The sequence below is a fragment of the Gobio gobio genome (genome assembly GCF_949357685.1).
Source record: "Gobio gobio genome assembly, chromosome: 24".
Taxonomy (NCBI): domain Eukaryota; kingdom Metazoa; phylum Chordata; class Actinopteri; order Cypriniformes; family Gobionidae; genus Gobio; species Gobio gobio.
Genome location: NC_137120.1, coordinates 3,045,606 through 3,057,124, shown reverse-complemented (window position 1 = coordinate 3,057,124; position 11,519 = coordinate 3,045,606). Strand labels below are relative to the sequence as shown.

Sequence of the window (11,519 nt, the reverse complement as noted above, 5' to 3'; positions counted from 1 at the left end):
CCTTTTGGAAACAGACTTTACAAATAAAAGATCCAAAAAGCCTCTATTTTCCCAATTTTATAGTCAATGCACCTCTTGCATTTTTTTGTACATTGACAATTAATACAATTACCACTCTAAATAGAGTTTGACCTGTAAGAGTATTTTGTGATGTTTGTTTTGTAGGACAGGTTTTTAAAACTATATTTTCTATATTAATGGCCCGTTTATAAGCAATTAGTGGTACATTATTAAATATCCCATTTAGTGTTGGATCATCTTTAAGAACATACCAATACTTTAATATAGTATCTTTAATATTAGTAGTTCTAGGAGTATATGTAGTACAGACGTACATAAGATCTGGATTGGTTTGAGATTTTTAAGATCTAATTATTGGACTGCATTATGTAACCAATATTCCTTACACTTGCGTTCTTTAAATTTCTCTCTCAAACTCGTCACACATTCTTTTTTTCTCTTCTGAACTGACTAATATGTAAACCTTTCTTCAAGGCAACTGTATTTCTGTATGTAGGTTTATATGTATAAGCATAAATATGTATTTACAAAAACTTTCCAGTAGATGAAAATAAAAAAATAAAACATAAAAAAATATGAGTAAAAAATATTTTATAAAAAAAATGGAACTTAGCCATGATTTAGGACCTTGAGAACTATTATGCCTTAATTGTTTATGTAATTCCTTCATGATTCTATGGTTCAACAAGTAATTTACAGCAAAATTTGAATGCAAAATATTACGGTTTTGCAAACAATTCACACTTTGTTTTACTCCATTTTTAAAACTTTTCCACCTTCACAGCCTCATTTTTGTTTGTCAAATTAAATCGGTCCATTTTATGGTCCATTAACTCTTTCCCAAACAGCATTTTTGATAAATTTCACCAAACTTTTATGGCCCCCAGAATGTTTAAATATAATTTTATTTATATATTATATAAATGTATAAAAAAAAACGTTTGGTTCTTGCTTCATGCATTCTTTATCAGCACTTAAATGTGAGCGATTCATAAAATAATCAACATTTTGAACAAAAAGCTGAGAAAATCGTGTTTTTTCCAAAGACTACAATGTGCATAAGCAATGCTTTTATCGCTTGTTTCTGCTTCTTTTTTGCACGAGTTTCGATCAGGAGATTGTGTACTCTTTCAGAAGATGTCAAAGCGCCTCCTACCGTACATCAGTGAAAACACGGATTGCCGGATAATTCCGTCAATAGCGGGGAAAGAGTTAATGCACCATGATGGCGATCGTTCAGCCAACAAAACGTGTTTTCAAAGACTTTCCAGTGGACGAAAATAACGCGACTGAAAATTAGGGTATATGTACGTCAGGTAATGTTTTTTTTTATGCATCATGATGTTGATCTCTCAGCTAATGAAACATTGGAAATATGCCTTTACAAAAACTTTCCAGTGGACGGAAATAAAAATGTATAACAAAAACTACGAAAAAATATTTGTGGCAAATGAAACTTGGCCATGATTTAGGAACTTGAGGACTATTGAGCCTTACGTTTTTATGTAATTCTTTCATGAATCTATTGTTTAACAAGTAATTTACAGCAAAATCTGTCGATAAATTGTTAATCACTGCATTTGAATGCAAAATATAACGGTTTTGCAAACAATTCACACTTTGTTCTACTCCATTTTAAAAACCATTTCCACCTTCACAGCCAATTTGTTTTTTTTAATTTGCAGATTTAATTTGTTGAGAGATTTAAGCAGATTTAATTTGTTTGTCAAATTAAATCTGCCCTGATTATGGTCTATTAACTTTGGCCCCCAAAATATTTGAATATATAGGCCTAAAATATATTATTGATTTTATTTTTTATATAAATATATATATATATAAAAAAAGTTTTATTCTTGCTTCATGCATTCTTTATCAGCACTTAAATGTGAGCGATTCACAAAAAAGCAACATTTTGAACAAAAATCTTTTTTTCCAAAGACTACAATGTGCATAAGCAATGCTTTTATCGCTTGTTTCTGCTTCTTTTTTCATGTGTTTTGGTCAGGAGATTCTGTACTCTTTCAGAAGATATCATAGCACCTCCTACCATATATCAGTGAAAACACAGAAAGCCGGAAAATTCTGTCAATGGCAGGGAAAGAGTTAATGTACCATGATGGCGATCTCTCAGCTAATGAAACATTGGAAATATGCATTTACAAAAACTTTCCAGTGGATGAAAATAAAAAAAATAAAACGTTTAAAAAATTTGTAGAAAAAAAATGTGTTAACCTTTTAAACTTTAAATGTCTCTGGAGGAGCTCTGACCTCATATGTGGTGCCATTTGAAAACTTAGTCTCTCTACATTCTGGAGATATGCCTCACTTTGGCATTTGTTTTACACAAAGTAACTTATTTACACTAAATTACTCTGGGACCATTTCCGCCTGGATTTGGCCTACCCAAATTGAAAAGCTTCCCACATACAGTGTCTCTAAATACACAATTTTGTTTTCATTTCACAGGAAACCCTTTGAAGTTTCATAAACCACTACTAAAAGTGATTAATAACCCCCTGAAAAAGAGGCGCTTTTTGATTGTTTGGTTATAAATTCATTTTTGAAAGTGTATATCTCAGGCCCTGTGTGTTCTAGCACCCTGCAGACTGTTTCCAGCATATGTCAGCAAACACTGGAAAAATCCGTTTGTGACACCGATATTGCATTTACACCACTGTATATGGGGAGACTTGTATATTGGAGAGATTTGGGTAGCCCTTCAGATCCATTGGAATAAACCTTGCATACATGATCCAGACAAAATTCTTTTTTTAAGTATTTGCTGCAATCTAGTGGAAACAGCCAAAACTGCCTGCAGGGTGCTAGAGCACACAAGGCCTGAGATATACACTTTCAAAAAGTTAATTTATAACCAAAAAGCGCCTCTTTTTTGGGGGGAGGGGGGGGTTTATTACAGCTCAGACAACATATATTTACATGTTTATCACAGTGTTTTATGTAACTTTGAAGGGTTTCCTGTAAAATGACACCAAAATTATGTATTTAGAGACGACTGTATGTGGGTATGGGAAGCTTTTCAATCCCAAAAAATGGTCCCAGAGCTAAGGAGGTTAAATGAAACGATGACATGATTTAGGAACTTGAGACCTATTGAGCCTTAAGTTTTTATGTAAATCGTTCATCAATCCATGGTTTAACAAACAATTTACACCAAAAATCGCTGAATTGTTAATCACTGCATTTGAAATTACGTAAGAAATGGTTTTGCAAGCAATTCACACTTTGCTCTACTCCTGTTTTATAAACCAGTTCCACCTCCACAGCCTCGTTTGTGTTTGTGTCGGATTAAATATGCCGTCCACCCTGATTATGGTCCATTAAGTGTGATTTTTGTCTATTTAGCATGATAATTGCAAAACACATCTTTCAGCCCAAGATGTCCAACATACCCGCTGCCTTCGACAGACCCGTTCTAAACTCTTAACTCTGTGCTTTATATTTCCGAGGACGTTCTGGATCTGGAACGGAAAACCCTTTAAGACTTCAGAACTGATCCTTGTCTTATTTCCTGTCCTTTGTCTTTGACTCTATGTATATAAGCCATATGCTCTCATATCTGTTGTTGTTTGTTTGCTAATCTGCCGAGCTCCGAGAGGTTTGGAAACCAGCTTTATTTTTATATCCCGACTCCGATTTGGAGTTCTCTTTTTTGCTAACGTGTCGTCTCGAATTTGTAGCTCTCATTTGGACCGATGTGCAGAGAGAGTTGATGTGCCAGGAAATGGATGAGCCTGCATTGCTTTGTGAGTTTTTGTAAGTAGATTGGATATTTTCCTAATTCCTTTTTGTCTGAAATAAAACTGGGTTTATTCACTTACGGCTCCCAGTGTCTTCGAAATCAATAAGCCACGTCTACTTCTTCAACATGGCTAAAAATGCACGCAGAGAGCAGAAAGACAACGGTTTAAAAATATAACCCATGTTTTATTGCCAGTTGTTGTTTCGTACAGATGTTTACAAACATTGTGCGGATGGCTTGGATCTGACAGATGGATGGAAAACGGTAGAAAGACAATGCATTTGGAATTGCTCATTAGCCGTGTACCGGGTGCTCAGGTTTCTCCGTCATGGATCTTTATGGCTCAAAAAATTACACACGGACGCCCTTATCGATGCACCTTAGAGATTTATCGGAACTGACGTGATCCTGAGCAACCCAGTCCACTTTCTTTGGTCTGAAGTTCGTAACTCAACACCAGCTTGATGACTATTTCAAGTTTGCTGCTGATTTTTGGCATACAGTACAGTCACGCACATTCGCTCTTTTACATGTAGTGGCATCAATAAAAACAGAAAAGATATGATAAGTATACAAAGTTCCCATGTTAGACAAATGGTTATGCATAAATATAGCTCGGGCTGTCGTACAGTGCAGTTACTTCGATGTTCATCATTCTAGCACCAGAACTTGTATATGCCCAAATTACTTGTTTAAATCAAATGTCCTGAAGATTTAATGAAAACAGTCCAATGTTGCTGGTCGCCGCAATAAACAACAGTATTACTCAAATGACGCGTTTAGATGATGGATGGACAAGCTCATGTAAACAGTGACGTCTGTCACGTAGTGCTCAGTGACAGTAACTTAAGGACGCTGCGATCATTAATTGTCCGTCTTCAGAGGAAAAACAAAGTCAACAGCTCTTAAAGGCTATTTAGCTAATGTTTACAAGTAAATATTTGGTTCGGCAGTCTTGACACTCAGGAATACACAAGATGAAATACAAACGAAATCTACATTTTCACTTTAAAATATACAATTTCAATTTTCAACAAGCTTTGATAGTATTGATTTTTTACTTTCAGCATTGAGACAGTACAAAAGACAATCACACGAAATAAAACACACACAAAAAAACCCCCCTCACAAATCAAGCATGTTCGTAGTACAACGTAAGTTGGAATCATAGCACCTTGCGATTACGGAGAAACGAAGGTCGGTTTGACGTTCGCACACTGAAGTTGAGAAGTTTGCATATCTGGAGTGTTTTGGAGGACAGCTTGCCAAACAATCCTTGTGCACCATTGAGACCGCACGTCTCCAGCTGCAATCAAAAATGGCATTTGGTTTGTTTACCCAGCAGGCTTTCAACTCTCCATTCGTATGTGCTCTGTTTGCGTCTTTGTCAATACACAGACGAGAGCACACAAGTATGGAGAGGGAAATGGTTTGTTCTACATCACATGCATATTCGAAAACCCTTTGGATGTAGCCATTTTTGGAATGAAATGTCCCTGATTAAATACGCAGAGGAGCCCCAGTGCAAATTGAGCGTTTAGCACCACTCCTGTCCTAACGGCTGTATGTGTATGTGTGTAAAATGAGGTAACGCCATGTGGCAGCTCATGCAAACACTCCAGAAGGTCCCGGAAACCTAAAAGTATGTGTTTAGTATCAGTTTCAAGCTGTTTGAACGCTCAACTCTCGTTTAAACCTTGCGGTAAAAAAAAAAACATTGCGGTAGTTGCTGCAGTCCTTTGTGTGACAGTACAATACTTGACGAATGACTCTAAATACTGAATGGAATAAACTTTGACCCCAGTTTGCGTGTGGAAAGTCATGATGTTTGTCTTCATCATCTATAATGCAATGTTTTATGTGCAGTAAAGAATGAAATGTCATTTCATGATAAATTTAACAGTTTACAACTGTAATAGCCGTACTAAAATTAAATCGTCCTTACGACTAATATTTCTGATTGTCCCTCCGGTAAAAGTGTGTGCTAAAGCTAGTGCTAACGCACTCCTGCTAATTTAAGGTGGTGTGTGTGTACATTTTCCACCAAACTCGGTAGAATCAGTGGGCGTTGACATGAAAAGACGGCAAATAAAAACAAATCTCGCGGTAAATGGACACAGTCTCTCAGAGCTTACGCCCTGCAGTGAAGGGCACGGGGTCAAGGGTCAGTCTCAGTGCAGGTGGATGTGCAGCTTGATGCGCAGTGCATCGCCGATCTCGCCCAGCAAGTAGTCGCTGTCGTGCTGGTCCTCCAGGTCCTGAAGTTTGTGGGGACCGAACAGGCGCAAGCTGGCGATCTCCAGGCGGTACAAACCTGGAGCGGGTGGCTTCCGGCCCAGCCGCAGAACGCTCTTTCCGTCGCGACGCTCCAGGATGCGGAAGTGTTCGCCCTGGTTTCCGTGCGTTATGACGTAGCGCACATGGTGCTCAAGCGGCTCCAGGGCTGGAAGCAACTCAAGAAGGGGTTCCTTGTTTTGTAGCTGCGCCAGACTCAGGTTCATGGGGATGGAGGTCTGAACATCCACGCTGGCCATGCTCACCGTCTCCTGAGGGCAGGACAGAACAGTTGGAAACATTCTTGATAGACTTTTATACCCTTTAATTTAGAGTTAGAGATAAGGTCAGGGATAGCAGAGTGTATGTGCAACACAACAACAGCCTCAAAAGTACCTTGAGCTCATTATCACCAGCGTTGCGTCTATGACGGCCTTTCTTTCCCAGGTCACCATTGATCTTGCATTCGTAGCAGGCCTCCGGTGAGAGCGACTCTTCGTCATCCACTCCCTCTGAGCCGAACTGACCCTGGAAGCCCGCTCCTGTGATGCAGTGCCTAGAAAGAAAAAGGTTAAATATTACACTTGCTTTTCACCTGTGCAGTTATTCTGTTTAGGCCAGGGATTTCCAATCCTGGTCCTGTAGAGCAGTGGTTCAACAGTGTACATTTTGCATGTCTCCTTTGTCTGACACACCCATTCCAGTGCTGTGTTCGAAGTCGCCCCCTATACCCTCATTCACTATTCCCTACATTAGTCCACTGATATAGTCCACTTCAAAAAAGTGCGCCGGAAAGGCTGCCGTTTTTGCAGTTTGTGCTTGCTGTTTGGCAGCTCCAGTAATAATGAAAAGATTTATCTTGAACTCTGCCACGGAAGCAAGCATGTAACCTTAATCAAACAATATAATAATAATTTTAAAAAGGATCATTTATACCTGTATGCATGATATTGTGTTGGACCAGTGCGGTTTGGAAGATGGATGATTGATTCAGCTGTGGTGGGCAGTATTTGAGGGAACAGCCATTTAGTGGTGTCCGAAACCATTGTGGACGTTATTAAGTGCACTCATTCAATCCCACAATGCACCACAATAACGAGTTTACAACCGATGTATGCTCGACGGCTAGAGAATACCCATAATGCACTGTGAGAGTCGCGCCGTGCATTGAATGAATTCCTGCGTTTCGCCAGGAGATGGCATCGACTCACACACTTTTAAGACCAATGATATTGGACCCACTCACTTTTATCGTCTCTAATTGAGCACATGTCTGTTTACATACCCTGATAAACACTGATTAAACGCGTTAGAAGCTTTATTTTCACTTTTCTAATATTTTCTTCATATTCATTGAAAATAAATCTTGACGCCATGCGTCTTACCCCTACACTATTGCTGCTGATGAAAATTGAGTTTTCCGTAGGTGTGTCTGCCTCAACCAGACGTTTAAACAAGGCGATATATTTAAATATATTTTTTGTAAATTGCATCTACTCCAGTAAAATGTTTCTGTTAAAGGACCGACCGACATTTTTTTTGCTTCTGACGCCCATACAATATAGTATAAATAGTAGCCTACTATATAGTATGAAATATATACTATACTATATATATATATATATTATACTATACAATTTTTACATAAAAATATTAAGTCTTTATTTTTTTAAGCTTATTAGTTACTTTATTATTCATTACCCTTTCCAAGTAAGTTCAGTGCCACACAAGTAAAGAGTTATAGGGTTAACTTTAAGGGCTCGTTTTTGGAGTAGTGGAGTAATGGAGATTGAGGGTACATAGGGCGAATCAGCAGCAGTAAGTTAATTCATTCAGGGCGCGACTCACACAGTGCGTTGAGAGTACACCGTCTGGTTGAGAGTGAGAGCGATTCAAAAGCATAAGGAGTCGTTTCTCGTTTGCTCTCGAAACGCTCTCGCGGGACTTTGCTGTCATACACCGATCGGGCATCAAACAAGCATATTCTCCAGCGCGTACATATACTAGGGCTGTGCAATTAATTGAATTTCGATTTCGATTTTGCCTCCCAACGATCACCAAAATAGTACAATCGAGAAAAAACGATTCTTTTGCCATGTTCAGTTTTGCAAGAACACTCTTATTTTGTCTTGCGTTCTGAATGAAACGTGCACGTGCACATCCGCCCCTCCGGAAGCCACAAACTCTCTCAAGGTCGTGACTCGTGTGCATATCATCCGCTGGAATTTAAAAACTCGGTGCGAGTAAAGATGGCAGAAGGAGGGCAGTTACAGCAGCGTTTGGTGAGCAAAAAAGGCAAAACCAACTCCGTTGTCTGGGAACAGTTTGGCTTCGAGGAATCAGACGACGAGCAGAAACATGCTACGTGCAAGATTTGCTACATGGTAGTGGCTGCAACGCAAGGGAACACCACGAATTTGTTTAACCACTTGAAAATTAACACAGAGTGACCTATGACAATCTAATAAAGAAACAAAAACTGACGAGAGCAGGGGTGCCGTGTATTTAAAGTCCTTTAAATAATTTTTTCCCTTCATATTTTTCAAATAATTCTCTCTTTGTAAACTTTGTTCAAAGCATGCGAGTGCTGCCGTATGTTCGAATATGACCAGTCATTTTTGCCGTCATCACCCGGGTGTAGTGCCAGAAAATGCAAATGAGAAGTCGCGCGCGCTGTGAGAAAATGTGTCTCTGTGCGCTCATCCGAAAGCGCGCACATGTCTCACAGCGTGCAAATATTGAGTTCTCTTTCATGTCTTGCTCTTGAACGGACAAACTCACACAAAACGTATGTCAACATCCATCTTGATGAGTATCCTAGCAGACATAGTCTGAATATGCCTTAAGTAAACTTTATACAGTCGAGAAAGATGACGCATATCCGAGCATTAGGTCTTAAGGGGGCAGTAGCCTTTACTGCTGTCTGTTTAATGTCAAACAACAAAAGACAAGGACATCACTCACTGCTCTTGATTGAATAGCTTTTGTAAGTTTAATAGGATTAATCTTTAATTTATGCACTCAAATATGCAATGTTATTGTACATTTGATACATTTCTGTACCTGAAAACTAATGTTAGACGTACCTGAAAAACCTGAAAAGCATATCTAGCCGAACCATATTGTTGATCTTATTTATTTGTGGTTATCATTTTTATGTGAATACTTTTATACTTTGATTTGAATATATGTTATATTATTTATTTTAATAGTTCAAAAAGTATAACAAATGTTACAATTTCAATTGAATTGTTGAAAGGTGTCTTTTTAATAAATGCAACACATTCCCAAAGTCATGTGAAATAATCGTGTTACATAATCGTGATTTCAATATTGACCAAAATAATCGTGATCATGATTTTTTCCATAATCGAGCAGCCCTAAAATGTACTGTAAACTCGTTATTGTGGTGCATTGTGGGATTGAATGAGTGCTCTCAAAAACGTCCACTATTGTTTCGGACACCACTACAAATGGATGTTCACTCAAATAGTGCCCTATCTAAGGGTATAGGGGGCGATTTCGAACACAGCACGGGTCTTGGAGTCGCTACTACTGAATCAGGTGTGTTTGATTGAGGAGATATGCAAAAATTGTAGTGTTGGGGGGCCTCCAGGAACGTGGTTGGGAACCATTGCTGTAGAGTTTAGCTCCAACTTGTCCCAACATACTTTTATATCCTGAAGACCTTTATTAACGTGGTTCAGGTGTGTTTAATTTGGGTTTGAGCTAAACTCTTCAGGACAGTGGCTCTCCATGAGCAGGATTGGACACCCCTGGTTTATGCCTTGCCCCTAATTAACTGCACTTAATATGCCGTCTTTGCCTGCGTAGGTCCATGGAGTCCACAAGATCGTAGAGTATCCAATTTTATGATTCAGAAGGGTGCTTGTTGAAGCCATGCTGGCGCAGACTCCGCAATAGACTACTGCTCGACAATCTATGTGGGAGTGCGTCACCAAACTTGGACAATGGATAATGTCTAAAGACTTGGACAAGGGTTAAAGGTGGAATTTATTACATGACCTTGCATTTTCAGGCAAGTATATGGATCTATACTGCATGGCAAAAGTATGTAGTCTGGCCTGCACCAAGGCGAGACATTAACCCTGTTTAACACTTTTGGAATGTCATTTAAGAACCAGTCCCTTATGAAGATCAGTGCCAGACCTCACTGATGCTGTTTTGTCTGAATAGAAGCAAATCCTGCAGTCATCTAGTTCACAGAAATGTGGGAGCTTTCAATGCTCCGGAATGCTCAAGAACATTGAGTTGTCAACATACTTTTGACTATATAGTGTGTGTTCAAACTATTTGAGTGTCCAATCCTGCTCAAGGAGCCACCTTCTAGACTTTCGTTCTCGAACTAGCTAATGAAGGTCTTTGGGGTTACTAGAAACATCCAGACGTGTGCTCGAGAATGTTGGACTGAAACTCCCCTCTGGGAACAAGATTGGACACTCCTGGAATACAACAAACTCTGGTAATCCAGAGGTAACTTGCAAAGTTCAAATAAGAACCTTCCTACAGACTTTAGCTCCTGAACTAGCCAATGAAGGTCTTTAGGGTTACTAGAAACATCCAGACATGTGTGCTGGAGAAGATTGGACCTGAACTCTGCACAAAACCGGCCCTCCAGGAGAAAGATTGGACACTTGTGGCATAAGATTAACTCTGGTAATCTAGAGGTAACTTGCCATTTTCAAATAAGAACTTTCCTACAAACTTTAGCTCCTGAACTAGCCAATGAAGGTCTTTGGGGTTACTAGAAACATCCAGACGTGTGTTTTGGATAAGGTTGCAGCTAAACTCTGCATAAAAACTGCCCTCCAGGAGCAGGATTGGACCCTCCTGGCATAAAACGGACTCTGGTAATCCAGAGTTTACTTGCAATGTTCAAATAAGAACCTTCCTACAGACTTTAGCACTTGAACTATCATATAACTGTGTTGAAAAAAACAGCACATGCTGGTTAGGTATGTTTTGAAGCATGGCAGCTGATTTGAGCTGGTTTATGCTGGTCCTTAGTTGGGCATGAACTGGTTTAAGATGGTCCTGAGCTGGAGCTAGTTTCTTGGGACCAGCACTTGACCAGCTTACATAACCAGCATATGCTGGTTTTTTCAACAGGGGAAGGTCTCTAGGGTTACAAGAAACACCAAGACGTGTGCTGGAGAAGATTGGACACTCTTGGCATAAAACGACCTCTGGTAGTTTAGAGTTAACTTACAATGTTCAACTGAGAACAGTCTTATGACTAGCCTAAATACTCACCCTTGTCCTGCTCGGTAGAAGCCTCCAGGACATCCGCACAAGTATCCGCCATCTGTGTTGGAGCAGCCATAGCTGCAGGGGTTATTGCCCATGGAGCATTCATTGACATCCTGGCAGCCGCCAGCAGAAGACTCAAAGTCGAAACCTGACGGGCAGACGCACTTAAAGCTGCCCAGAGTGTTATAGC

The 11,519-nt window shown here is 39.4% G+C and overlaps 1 protein-coding gene across 1 annotated transcript; it reads right to left on the bottom strand.

Moving 5' to 3' along the window:
• Nucleotides 1-3,941: 3,941 nt before the first annotated feature.
• On the bottom strand, nt 3,942-11,513 carry LOC307120776 (fibrillin-2-like). Its single transcript, XM_079807949.1, has 3 exons — nt 11,333-11,513; nt 6,455-6,614; nt 3,942-6,330 (listed from the first exon to the last, which is right to left on the bottom strand). Exons 1-3 carry the CDS (start codon nt 11,422-11,424, stop codon nt 5,956-5,958), a joined length of 627 nt encoding a protein of 208 aa, XP_079664075.1. The 5' UTR covers nt 11,425-11,513; the 3' UTR covers nt 3,942-5,955.
• Nucleotides 11,514-11,519: the final 6 nt, after the last annotated feature.